This window comes from Halichoeres trimaculatus, unplaced genomic scaffold (assembly GCF_033239565.1).
Source record: "Halichoeres trimaculatus isolate MK-OKI-2021-1 unplaced genomic scaffold, fHalTri1.1 fHalTri1_scaffold_20, whole genome shotgun sequence".
Classification (NCBI taxonomy): domain Eukaryota; kingdom Metazoa; phylum Chordata; class Actinopteri; order Labriformes; family Labridae; genus Halichoeres; species Halichoeres trimaculatus.
Window position 1 is genome coordinate 2,556,098 of NW_027437198.1, and position 14,212 is coordinate 2,570,309.

The 14,212-nt window shown below is 45.6% G+C and overlaps 1 protein-coding gene across 2 annotated transcripts in view; it reads right to left on the minus strand.

Annotated features, from left to right (window-relative positions):
* Positions 1-3,757: 3,757 nt before the first annotated feature.
* tnrc18 (trinucleotide repeat containing 18) overlaps positions 3,758-14,212 on the minus strand; it is a 71,140-nt gene continuing 60,685 nt past the window's right edge. The window contains exons 27-30 of one of the 2 annotated variants that reach the window (XM_074696737.1): positions 11,454-13,057; positions 10,700-10,936; positions 8,072-8,146; positions 3,758-6,411 (exon numbers count right to left, since the gene is read on the minus strand). In XM_074696737.1, the coding sequence (XP_074552838.1) occupies positions 6,205-6,411; positions 8,072-8,146; positions 10,700-10,936; positions 11,454-13,057 (2,123 nt within the window). In that variant the 3' untranslated portion in view covers positions 3,758-6,204. The remainder of the gene's footprint in view (positions 6,412-8,071; positions 8,147-10,699; positions 10,937-11,453; positions 13,058-14,212) is intronic. The other variant, XM_074696738.1, reaches the window with a different exon arrangement.

Sequence of the window (14,212 nt, forward strand, 5' to 3'; positions counted from 1 at the left end):
TCACCTTGGAGGCTCTAGGCAAGAGTGACGACGGGGGCCCTCCCGCCCGACCCAAAAACATCAAGAACATCTATCAATAAAGAAATCTTTTATTTTAAATAACAGGGAACAGTGAATTTCGAGGGAAGTCCATGTCTGTGATTTGGAAAGGTCCATTTGTCACAATTTGGGTGCTGTCATTGATGAATTTTGGCCACAACACATACCTGAAAGACCTGAAGGAGAAAGACCTGAGGGAAACAGACCTGAAGAAGAAAACTTTTGGGAGACAGACCTGAGCAAGGAAGATGTAAACAAGAAAGACCTAAGGAAAACAGACCTGACGGAGAATCGCCTGAGAGAGGAAGACCTGGGGAAGACAGACCTGAGGGGGTAAGACCTGAGAGAGGCAGAACTAAAAAGGCAGAAATGAGGGAGAAAAACCTGAGGAAGCCAGACCCTTTGAAGCCAGACCTGGGGGAGACAGACCTGAAGGATACAGACCTGCAAAAGATATATCTATAAAAGATGCAATTTAGGATGCAGTCCCACTGGCAAACTGTGCCGTGCTTGAGCACGCTTTAGCCCTAAAGCGTGTTTCAAATGGCCAGTGTGACCCCAAACGTGCTGTGCTTGAGCACGGTTCACTTCTCTGCTTTGGCACGCTTCAGAGAGGTGGTTTACTTCATGCACAAGCATGCGGGCACAGCGCGTGTGATCCATGACGTATAATCGGTGCGAGCACATATCTCGACTCTCATTTTAAACAAAGCAGGGGTGTTAGAGGGCTGTGTCGGGCAAATAGGACTTAACATAAGTCAAAAAGTCCCTAATGGTACGGCCACAACGATGCAAATTGATGTCGAGATTACATACTAAGTCAATGCAATGACGTGTTTGGACACAGATTTGCCCCAGACGGCGTGTTGGGCGCTTTTGGGGCATCAGACACCTCTACGCTTGAGTTGAAAATACTGAACTTTAGATGCAAATTTGTGTGGGGCTGTGCCGCGGCAGCCAATCAGCGTTGACGATGACGTCATTGATTTGATGACGCCACCTGCTCTGGCTCCACTCCAGCTTAAAAAAAGATGAAGGAGAAAATAGTCTGTGCAGTGTGTCATCACCCAGTGATACCATACAGTGTGTACTCCACAGACACCGGAAAAAATCGAGCAGGCTTGAGTAAAAGTCCCTGAGGTGACAGGTTTTGAAGGTAAGTTCTGTAAGTATTCGTTTCCAGCTGGATTTGCCTGCATGGGTCATCACTGAGTCCGACTGTGTTTCTCTCAGTGGAGTTTTGTTGTAAAGATGGGAGGGCCATAGAAACACCCGGCAGCAGGCCCCTTAGGGATTGAGTGTAGAGGTTTGTTGAGAGATGAATATGCACACACATAAAGTATTGCCAACTTATTTAGAGATATCTGTATCAATGGATTTCTTTGCAGTAACATCAACCCATCAGAGCGTTGCCTTCCAGCTTGTCAAAATAGTCCAGTGTCCAGCCTCGGGTGTGATGGTGTTTAAATTCGCCAATTCACGTCTGGTGTGGCCACAGGATAAATGTTGTAGCAGTGCCTTTTTTATCTCATTGTAATGACTCTGACGAGATTGTGCTTCATGTCAACAGACACTTCATAATGACATAGGCAGGCCATGTGTGTGTGTGATACCCGCTGAAGTCTGGTTCATAATGGAGTAGTGTGGGAGAGGAGAGGAGAGAAGGGGGGTTGAGGAGAGGAGCAGAGAGGAGAGAAGAGGGGTGGTGAGGAGGGGAGAGGAGGGGAGAAATGAGGGGGCGGGAGTGATAAGTGCATCTCATACAACAGAGGAAAAACTGTGCAAGGAAGAATGCTCCTTTGGTTATGTTTCTGTCTCCAGGGAAACCAGTGTGTATACACCCCCACCCCTCAGTCACATGCTTTCAGCTTCCTGCTGCTAGTGTCATGCTGGCCAATCCGAGTGCAGTATACTGACACTCCCAAAGAGAGGTGGGTAGTTCTGCTGGGGATGGTGTGTGTATGTGCGTGTGTGTGGTTGTAACCTCCAGCTGGCTCTGATGTTATGCTGATGTTGGTCCTTTGGGTGGCTGAACCACTGACTGCTGCCCTCACCAAGAATAAGGAACCAACACACACACACACACTCTGTTTACAGTGTGATGGTCAGCAGTGTGTGTGTGTGTGTGTGTGTGTGTGTGCACACACCTCATGGTCGGCTCAGGAAGCTGAACTTTCCTCCATTTTCTCTAAGCAGCGTCATTACCGAGCTGCCAAAATGGAGGCCTGACAGAGACCACTGAAGATTAAAGGGGCAGCCCACACAAATGGAACCAGCAACACACACACACACACACACACACACACACACACACACACACACACACACACACACACACACACACACACACACACACACACACACACACACACACACACACGTGCATACATCAGAAGCTCACCTGAGCAAGGCAGTGAGAACTAGAGGAAGGATACAGAGAAAGATAAGAAACGAAACACTTTCCTGGGTTGATTATAAAGAGAGGACTGATGCCTGTGTCAGCTGACCAACCACCTGTCAGTTGACCCATTACCTGTCAGCTGACCAATCACCTGTTAGCTGACACCTGAGGTTTACTTCATGGCAGAAAACACAGCTAGCTTTATGGAGTCTCTACAGCTAGTTCAGTGCTAGCTAACTTGTAAATAACAGTAACCAATCAAGGCTAACATACTTTAGCTCCGTATGAGCAGAAACTCAAAAGATTAAACACATCACCTGGTGAGAGGACCAGGAAAGCTAGCCTATTGACCGTGTCCAGACCTTCTGTTAAGCTGAGCTAGCAAATGTCTAGCTAAAGGTTGCTCCCTCCCCCCCTGTCCTTCCTCAAGGTAATAGATGTCATGAAATGCTTAATATCCTAACAGAGCTCACTGGGTTAGCCTAGCTTGGACAGACTCCACTGGGCACTCGTGGAATTGCATTTTATTTCAACATAGAGCTCTATGGGAACTGACTTGCTGCTGGAGACAGACTCTTGCAGACAATCAGATTTGTGTCACTTTCTGGATAAAAACCACAGACTAGACTAAATCGACGTAGTCTCTGTGAAGTTAGCTGTTTGATTCTGAAATAGAGCTGTGAAGCAAATTGTAGACAGAGGCCATTTTGGAAGTTGGTCAGGCTTTCAGCCTCCACACTAACAGCTATAAGGCACCCACCTGTCAGTCAGCTGAGCTGAGGTCTTAATCTCTTCTTCACGCCGAGTAAGATCAAGTTCTCTTCTATACAGTGTGTGCTGTTGGAAAGATCAGCTGTTCAGACCTTTGTTGTCCCAGGCTGTAAACACGTTTATCCTGCTGGGAAACGCATTTCTTTGGCCCGGTGTGTATGTGGTTTCTGGTACTTCTGGAGCCAGCCCCATGTTGACAATTGACAAACTGCAGATTTTAACACCTCCTCATGATCTCCTATTGTTACACCAGAGGTTGCTGCCAAAAGTGTTCCTCTCTTACCCCCCCCTGTTGGTCAAAGTACAGTGGCCTTTGAGGACAAGGAGCTCTGTGATGTATGAACAGTCTGATCCTCCTTTTGTCCAGTTTGAATATCAGTCAGTCCAGATTCTTAACCACTGAGACAGACTTCAGATAGAACCTTTGAAGATGTTCAGGTGAACTTTGTTTTCATGGTGAACTCTGAGGAGAGGAAAAGGATCAGACTCGAAACAACAGGAGACAGTTTTATCAGTTTATTGATTGACTATAAAATATCAAGTTACTAAAACGATTGGAAAGAAACACTGATTAATGGCTGCAGTCTGTAAAAAAGGAGAAACAGTTTTTTGCACATATACTTTATGTTGACAGAATACATATGCATCATTTCTCTCTAAAAGTTTTTTGCTTTTTTACAAGATTGGACATGTGTACAAAGTATATACGGATATCTTCTCCCCTTCACACTGAAGGATCATTTACAAAACTTAGATGATTTTTATTTACTTTCAAAATAATCTTTTTAAATCTGTAACAGGATGGAAACGATATTGAAGGAACAGCAACCGAAGAACCAGCCTTCAGTCCACCTCTCTCTCTCTCTCTCTCTCTCTTTATAGCAGCTAGCTCCAGGTGCCCCTCAGCAGAGCGCTCTGGAGGCGTGGACGATTGATCAGAGAGGGAATAAAAACAGAAACAAGCAAAAAAAACAGATTGAAGAAAAAGCAAGGCGGAAAGAAATATTTTAAAGACAGGTTTTTCAAAATAAAACTGATAAAAAAATATAAGCTCAAACCACCACAATAAAATGAAGGCACAGAGGGCCATACGTGTTGGCGTGTTGACCTCTGTGTGAAGGCCTAAGGCAGGGCTTTGGATGGAGATGGGGCCTGATAGCAGATGGAAGGCAAAAAAACACACCTGTCAGGGTTACAGAGGTGAGTGTGGATGAGTATGTATGCATGAGTGTGTGGTATTATCAGGAATCTGTCTCCCTCTCTTATGCACAGAGAGAAAAAAGTGCTTCAGCAGCTCAAGGTGAAACTGACATTCAGAACATTCTCTTACCCAGGCAAACAAGGACAGGAGGTTGACCGTGGACACGTCACCCGTCCTCCTTTCACACAGAGCCTCAAAACCTCAGGTCTATGGAACCCCAGACCCACAGAACCTCAAAACCTCAGATCCATGGATACTTAGAGCCTCAGATCCACAGAACCTTGTTTTAAGCCACTGTCACCCTAAAACACTCAAGGACTGAGGCAGCAGGTCACCTCTCTGGACCCTGTAGATGTGGCAGAAGTAGTCCATTGGACCTCAGCTGAGTCGGCCCAGGAAGTGAGCAGCTTATAGAAAAACCACAGGAGCTGGAGGAGATACATCCCTGATCAAATCTGCTGTTTCTGTAGGAGGGGGCGGGGCTTCTAAATGAGATGAATCATCATCATCACCATCTTCTTCATCCTTATAAGGCCTGGGAGAATAGGGCCAAATGCTCACTAACCCTGAGCAGGACATTCAAAAGTTTAAGTTCAAAGAAACGGTGTAAAGGAGGCACAAAGAAAAACTTTATTAGCTGCTGACCAGGGAAAAGAAGTAAAAAGGATGTGCCTTTGTTTATCTGTGTTTCAAAACAGAGGGTGCCATGCAGAGGGGGAAACACTGGGAAGAGATTTACTGAATAGACAAGGAAGACAAACAAGACCCCTAACAGTCTCCTCTGCAGCCAGGCTCCTTCAAAGTGCAGAGCCAATTGTTTTAGGGCCAAGAAGACGCAGAGTCAGTGACCAATCAGACAGCAGAAAGAACACACACACACACACACACACACACACACACACACACACACACACACACACACACACACACACACACACACACACACACACATAGAGGTTACAAACACTGCAGTGCTCCACGAAGGCCAAATAAGGGTGTGTGTGTGTGTGTGTGTGTGTGTGAGATCAGTGCAGCAGCAGCCTCATACTGACTCCGTTAAAACCTCAGACTGAAGAGGATCATGCTGTCCATCATTTACATCAAACTCAGACAGTCCTACACTTTCCAGTAAGCTTTTCAGCAGCCCTTTGAGGAAACACAGAGCAGCAGCTGTTGGTTTCAATGTTTTTGGATTTGCCCTACAGTCAGAATTGAGGGATGGACACAGGAAATGCTTTTAACTGGTCAAAGGTTCCTCTCTCTCTAACGCTCGCCCACTTGCTCGCACACAATCAGGGGAAGTGACAGGATTGTCGCGGGGAGGTGAAGGGTTAAATTGTAGTATTTTTAAGTGCTTTCTGTTCGAGGGACTCTCTTTGTCTCCTGCTGTTTTCTAAATACATCTATAGGACTGTCACATGACTAACATCACCATGGCAACATCATATTCACAATGTCACATGACCACGTGCACGTCTGTGTCTGTCAGACCCCCCCCCCATTTCTTTATTCACAGTTTGTTAAAGCGTCTTGCTGTTGAAGAAAAATGTTCTCAGAGGTGGAAATAAAACACTGAGTGTGTGTGTGTGTGTGTGTGTGTGTGTGTGTGTGTGTGTATGTGTATTTACATGTGTCTGTGTAGGTCTGTGTGTGTGAGTTAATGAAACTGTATTCACACTATGTGTGTGTGTGAGTGCGTGTGAGTTTCAGTTTTGTGTAGCTGTTAATCATCCCTCATGAAAGTGGACCAGGCTGGCTTTCAGGTCAATGTCTTGGTCTTGGCTCTGGTGTCTCAGCAGATGACGGGGACTCCGTCTGTGTTGAAGATCATGCCTGTGGTAGGTTCGTAGGTGCCAGCTAGGTAGTAGAGGTCCTCACTGTCAGCGTAGCGCCGTGTGTGGGTCATCTGCTCATACTCATCGACGCTGACCACCAGGCACTTATGGCTGACTGTCTGCACATCGTTCTCATCACTGTGAGATGACTGGTACAGAGCCCGCTGGAACCAGACCAGAGAGCTACTCTGAGTACTGCAAATGGTAACTGAGAAATCCAAGATCCACTTCCTGTCTGAGCAGCCTTCATGATAAAATACTTCCTGTCTGAGCACCTTTCATAATAAAAAACTTCCTATCTGAACACCTTTCATAGTAAAGAATCATGTCTGGACACCTTTCATAACAAAAGACGTTCTGCCTGAACACCTTTCATAAAATAGAATTCCTATCTGAACACTTTTTACGGTAAAAGGCTTCCTGCCTTAACACCTTTCGACGTAAAAGAGTCATCATGTCCGAACACCTTTCATAATAAAAGACTTCCCGTCTGAACACCTTTCATATTCAGAGACCCTTTGTCTGAACACCTTTGGTAACAAAAGACTTGCTATCTTGACACCTTTCATTATAAAATAATTGCTGTCTTGCCTTTTTCTTACTCAAAGACCTTCTGTCTGAACACCTCCTTCCCAAACTGAATGTAAACAGCTTATAGTCTCTAAAGGGTTAACAGTTTGGAGAGGCGGATTAGGGTGGACTGATGACAGAATGTGTAAATAAAGCCTCCTGCTCTGGTTTGTTTACAGACTCTCTGGGTTTGCACCAAGGTTATAATAGTTAACTAAAACGAAACTAAAAAACAAAACTAAAATTTAAAATACATTGCAGTTAACGCAAACTAATAAAAACTAGAAAAGAAAACAAAAACCATAAGTGAACTAAAGCTGTTTCTTGTGTTCTCAAAACTAACTGAAACTATCTAAAATTATAGAGAAAATGTCCTTAGTTTTAGTTTCTGACAATGTTAATAGCCTTTAGGATTTAAATTAATCCGACACATTTTCCCAACCAATTTTACGACAGTTTTAGGCAGTTGTCAGTGCCGTATAGCACCATCATAGCAACGTACTGGGACGTGCTTGTTTACTGCACTGACTGGCTGTGCGCTGTGCTGCCATGAAACGTAGTGGAGCAATAAGTTAGAGCATCTGTAATAGTTTAATTGCATGTGAGTCTGACTTTAATTGTTTTTAAGTCTGTCTTTCTTGTTAGAGTTCTAGTTTAAAGATTTAGATAAAGAAAAGATTTAAGCTCATATTATATTGTTTTATATAGTTTTTGTTTATATTGTAATTTAGGTTAACATTATTTTTTATATCATTTATGTATATATTTTTTATATTAAGTTTAAATTATTTTTCTGTGATGAAGGCAGCAGCCAACAGTTCAGTATCAGCATTAACTGAGCAGTGAGCACTGTGTTGGACTGGAAAATAAACAGTATTACAAAATATTTACTCTAACCTTTTTCAATCCTGCACCTTGTTAATAGGGTATGAAAAACTAAAAACTAAACTGAAACTAAACTAAAACTCAGCCTTGTTGCAAAAATCAAAACTAAATAAAAACTAGAATGCCTGCTCTAAAACTAATTAAAACTTAACTGTAATGGGGAAAAAAAAAACTAACTAAAACTAAACCATAATGACAAATCCAAAACTATTATAACCTTGGTTTGCATCCATGTTCTTCATGCTCTTTACCCTCAGCTCTCTGTACTGTGATACTCATCCCTCTCTAAGGATCATGTCTGATGGCTTATAGATGAGCTGGTCAGGTTTTTAGAACTGTACAAACCTAGAACAGAGTCATGATCCTCACCTCCATGAAGTCTTTCCTCTGGATGGCTGAGTGCAGAGCCGCCGGCAAAAACTGACCACACATCTGATCCCAGTTCTATAGAAGAGGAGATACAGAGCTTTAACCACAGACAGTCTGTACCTTTACACCTGGACCTGAACCTTTAAATACAGACAATCTGAACCTTCACACCTGGACCAGTCAAACACAGTCTGTACCTTCACATCTAGACCCTTCAAACACAGGCTGTCGTACCTCCAAGCCTGGCCCATTAACTACCGACAGTCTGTACATTTAACACCTGGACCATTAACTATGGACAGTCTGAACATTTAACACCTTGACCATTAACTACGGACAGTCTGTACATTTAACACCTGGACCATTAACTACGGACAGTCTGTACCGTAATTCCTGGACAATAAACCACAGACAGTCTGTTCCTTGCACCTGGACCCTTCAGACTCATTCTATTGCATGTGCGTCAAGGACTCAGCAGTGTGTTTTTTAATTTTATTCCCTCTCTCCCAGAGATCTGTCTGCCCCCTTTTAGGGATTTGTCTGTCCATTCTCAGAGACTTGTCTGTCCCTCCTCAGTGATCTGTCTGTCCTCTCTCGAAGAATTTAATGGTCTTTCTACGAGACCTGCCTGTACCCTGCCAGATCGCAGTCTGTCCTCCCTCAGAGACCTGTCTGTCTTCTACCAGATATCGGTCTGTCCTCTCTTATAGACCAGTCTGTCTCCTCCCTGAGATCTGTCTGTCTACTTTAAGAGATCTGTCTAACTACTCTTAGAGACCAGTTTGTTGTCTTTGCGCGACTTGTCCATCACCTCTCAGAATCCTGTCTGTCATCTCTCAGAGATTTGTCTGCCCCTTCCCAGAGAACTGTCTGTTCTCTCTGAGACCTAATTCTTTCCTCTCTGAGATCTGTCTGTGAGGGGAAAGACAAGCAGACAAAGACCTGTTTGTCTCCTCTCAGGTGCCTGTCTGTCCTCTCTCAGAGGCCTGTCCGTCCCCTCTCAGTGATCTGTCAGTTCCCTCCCTTAAATCAATGTCTGCTCTAGGAAACCTGCCAATTGTCTTTCAGAGACCTGTCTGTCCCTATCAGAGACCCCTTTGTCCCTCTCAGAGACCCCTCTGTCCTCTCTCAGAGACCTGTCTGTCCCCTGTTAGAAAACTGCCTTTCTCTCTTAAAAACCTGTCTATCTTTCAGAGACCTGTCTGTGCTCTTTCAGAGAGCTGTGAGTAGTCTTTTAGAGACCTATTTGCTTTATCTCTGAGACTTGACAGTTCCCTTCCAAGGATATAAATATTATATTTGTCCATTTTCAGAGACATGTCACTCCCCTCTCAGTGACCTGTTTGTCTCCAATCAGACACCTGTTTGTCCTTTCTCAGAGATCTGTCCCTTACAAGATATCTGTCTTTTTCTTCTCAGAGATCTGCCAGTTCCCTCCCAGCGATCCCTCTGTCCCTTTTTAGAGACTTGTCTGTCCCCTCTCAGAGATCTGTTGGTTGCCTCTCTAAGATCATCCTGTCTACTCTTGGAAACCTGTCTGTCCTTTTTTAGAGATCTACCAGTTCCCTGCCAGATATCTGTCTCCTCTCTCCTCTTAGATATCTGTCTGTCCTTTTCAGGTCTCTCTGTCCTCTTTAAGAGAGACGTCTGTCCCCTCTTGGAGACCAGTCCATCCGCTCTAAAGCTGCGTTTCCACCAAGCAGTCCGGGTCAGTTCAGTACGGTTTGGGACGGTTTGGGACAGTTAAGTCTGATCCTGTTTGCGTTTCCACAGCATGTGCCCTCTCGTGGTGGGCGGCGTGTAAGCTGGATGCCGGAAGTCGCAGCTGGTAAACAATAGCGCAACGCTGTAGCAGCTTACCCCGCTAATAAATCCAACAAAGAAGAAAAACGCGACACAGTAAACAAAGAGCACGGATGGAAGACATGCAGCATTTCGTCCTCTCTGTGATTTTCATGTAACCCTCTGTTACAAAGTGCAATCAAGCTTCGTTTCAGGGAAGTCTGTGTGCCAGGAGAAATGCAGCCGCTGTCGGGTTAAGTGACGATTCTTTTAACCAATCAACCATCTGCAGTGTGTTGCTCCACCTCCCGAGAGTGGATTGGTTCAGTCTGGCACCCATACGAAAGGGTCCCAAAAAAGTGGGACGGCTCGTCTCGGTTTTTAGGGATCCGTCCCGGGATGAGTCAGTGGAAGCGCTGCTAGAAGTGCACCGTACCGTGACGAACCGACCCGGACTGCTTGGTGGAAACGCGGCTTAAGAGACCTGTTTGTCCTCTTTCAGAGACCTGTCTGCCCCCTCTCAGGGACTCAATTATTCTCTCTCAGTGACCTGTCTGTCCTCTTTCAGGGACTTGTCTGTCTCCTCCCAGAGATCTGCCTGTTCCCTTTCAGGGACCCATCTGTACTTTCTCAGACTTGACTGTCTCCTCTCAAAGATTTGGCTGTCCACTTTCAGACCTGTTAGTCTTCTCTCACAAACTCGTCTACACTCTCTTCGAGTGTCTGTCTTGTCTGTTCTCTCCCAGTGGCCTATTTGTCTCCTCTCAGACACCTGTGTGTCCCCTCCCAGAGACTTATTGTCTACTCTCAGAGATCTGTCTCTGTAGGATGAAAGGACTACCATACCTTCTTGTCGGTGAGTTTCTTTCCAGGGTTGGTCTCCTCGGGATGGTAGAACCAGTTGACCCTGACCACCATGTTGCTGCCCCAGGACTCCCACATGCTCTGGATCCGGCCGATGAATGGCAGGTTCGGCCGGCCGGCTGAGAGGAAAACGGCACAATCACCGATCCGAATCATCTCTCTGCCTCGCACTATGGCCTTATAGAAGAGCTTCTTTGCTTTTCCCTTCATTCCCCGTCTCTGAAAGTACACGTCAAGGATTAGATCAGGGGATTGGAGCATCAGACTAGTTGATCAGAGGATAAGAAAATCAGATTAGGGGATCAGACTAGAAGTTCAGAGGATTAGAAAATCAGATTAGGGGATCAGACTAGAAGTTCAGAGGATTAGAAAATCAGATTAGAAGATAATAGGATTAAGGAACCAGATTAGAGAATCAAAGAATTAGGGTATCACATTACAGGATCAGTAGATCAGAGGATAAGATTAGAGGATCCGAGGATCAGATTACAGGATCAGAGGATTAGATCAGAGGATGAGAGGATCTAGCAAGTCTCCTTCACAGGTATTTTGGACCTTTAACCTCATAGAGCATGTGTTTGGTTCTCTCTCTGGATCAGGAAGGCAATCTTCCTCCTGTGTTCCCTGTAGAGATTCTGTCTAACATTATTACAGCTCCATCATGGAGCTCTGTCCCTCCCTCTCAGAGTTATTCAAAGAGACTTTGACCCCAGACCTGTCACCTATTTCTTCTTACCTGTGTTGGTTTCCCGAACCACTTCCAGAGCTGTCTGGCGGGGAGAAAGGCAGAGATTTTGGGCCGGTTCTCCACACTGGGGAGTCTCTGACGTTTGGCGAGCTCCTTGGTGGTAGGGAGGTGGACCCCCTCTCTACGTTTGGGTCTCCCCACCTTCCCCTCTCCTCTACTGGGCTTGGGTTTGGGGGGGCGGCCCCTCTGTCCTGAGCCCTTCCCTGTGGCTGGTTTGGTTGGTGTATTTGAAGCAGGAGCAGCAAGAGTCGGAGACGATGAGGAAGAAGGAGACTGTGAAGGTGGAGAAAGCTCCCCCTCTTCTTGTTCTACCTTTAACTCCTCCTGTTCCCTCTTCAACTCCTTCTCCTCTTCCTTCTCCTTTATTTTTTCCTCGGGTTGTTCTGTTGCAGGCAGTGGAAAGGCAGGGTCAGCTGGAAGCGTCCTCTCTTCATCTGAGCTGCAGGAGGAGTCATCAGTGGATGAGGACGATGAAGATGATGATGATGATGAAGAAGAGGAGGAAGAGCCAGAGCAGGAGGAAGAGGAGGAGCAGCTAGAAGTGCACTTCTTCTTCCTCTTCTTCATCTTCTTCTCTCCTTCCTCCTCTGACTCTGAGCTGATGCTGCTCTGAGACTCCTCCTCCTTCCTCTTTCTCTCCTCTCTTGGTTCCACCTCCTGTGCTCTGCCCACTCCACCCCGACCCTCCACCTTCTCCTTCCCCACAGAAGCTGGTTTGTTGGAGTCTTTCTCTGGCAGGACAGCGTCTCTCTCTGGAGCTTGTAGTTTGGCCTTCAGGAGCTCCTGATTGGCTGTGGCAATGGGGGTGTGGTCTCGCCTGATGCACCGCCCCTCCAGGAGCATTAGAGCCTTGGTTTTCTTGGTTTTTGGAGAGGTGACGCCCTCATGGTCAAGCTTGACAAGGGGCTCCACAGACTTTCGTCTCACCATAGAGCCTGTGTCACTCTGAGCCGGTTTGGGTCTGGAGAGGCAAGACAGGGGCTCAGATTGAACCTTCAGTTTGGGTCTGGGACTAGCTAGTGAAGATGATGACAGAGAGGACGATGAAGGTCTCGAAGTCAGCGTTAGGCTGGGTTTTACTGTGGGTGGGCGGGACAGGGAGCCAAGTCCACAGCTGAGGCCTGGTCTGGAGCTGCTGTGGTGGTCTGAGGAGGGTTTGGTTTTGGCAGAGGAGCATCTGGGTCCTGATCCAGGTTTGGAGGCAGAGGATGAGGATGTCCCTGGGTAAGGTCTGGACAGGGGTTTGCAGTTGGGGGAGCCAAGTGTGTAAGAGCCAAGGTTGGGCTCGCTGTATAGGTCCACAGTCAGGACCTTTCCGTAGGTTTTGGGATAGAGAGACGGGGGGAGAGCGCGGCCCGCTTTGGGACCAGGAGGCTGGGTTGAGCTGGGTTTCCTGGGCACGAGGTTAGGGAGGGTGGGGGAGCCAGTTGGGGACATGGTAGAGCTGCTGCAACCCGGTTTAGACTGCATGGTGGGACGAGACGCTGGACAGGGCTTCTCGTGAGCTGCTTTTTGGATGGTGGGGGGTTTGGACGGAGCTGAGGAGGGAGTATGATCCGGTTTCTCACGGCAGTCCTGACTTATGGATGAATCTGAAAATAGGAAAACAGTTCAGGAGCTGAAATAAAAGCTCTGTATGTGCAGACTAGAAGCAGAAAGAGTTCTGAAAAAAAACAGCTGACAAGGGCTGCAACGACGAATCGATAAAATTGATAAGAAATTGTACGAAATCGATTAGTAAAAGCGTAGACGTTTTTCCATAATTGATGCACTGTGACGTGTCATTACTGTTTTAGTTTCTCTTCAGTTTATTTGTCCTCTTCCTTTTTGGCAGACTATTTAGTGGTTGGCAACTAGCTGAAGGTGCATAACCACCAACTACTTGACTGGAGTGTAGATTACCTGGGCTGTGGGGCTGTATACGTCACATGCAAACAGATCAGTGTGACAGAGGAGAAGCCGTGCCGGCAGGTGAAGGTAACAAGTAAACCCCTGAGTAATGGCAGAGTAGTCATTTGTCCAAAAAATTCCTGAGTTTGGGAGTATTTCACGCTGAGTAAAAGCACACAGTGTGTTAATTGACAAAAATGACCTAAGATGGTACAGCAGTATGACTGCAATGATCTAGCACTTAAAACACAAGCATGTTGGCCCCATCCATGGCGAGCCAGGGAGCTCAACAGCGAGGCGAGTAGCTACAAAATCCCACATACACTCCTTTCATATGTTGTGAAATGCATGGTATGTCTCGTTTAATCTTTTTAATAAAACATCACCCCGCTAGAAAACCACAAGGAGTTGACTAGACCAACGTTAGCATTAGCATTAGCTGCTACAGATAGTGATAGGGTAGAGGGGGTGTACTGTTTGACCTGCAGGTGAAAAGATTGAGGACACATTTTTATTTATTTGCCTTTTTGGCCTACAAAGTTCTTAATCTGATAACATAACAACATATTTCTGTTATTTTTCTCATACTGTTGATTCTTTAAGTGAAAATACATTCATATCACTTTTTATACTTTATAAATGTAGCATCCAGCCAGTTTAATTGTGTTCAAAAATGTTGTTGTTTTGTATATATCTTTAAGCTAGGGCTGCCACAAACGATTATTTTTATAGTTGACTAATCTATCGATTATTTTTTCGATTAGTCGATTAATCACGATTATTTCATGTTTCAACCTAATTTGGCCTTTAAAATGTGCAGACCTTTATAATTCAACCTGTGTGTTGCATTTTCACTG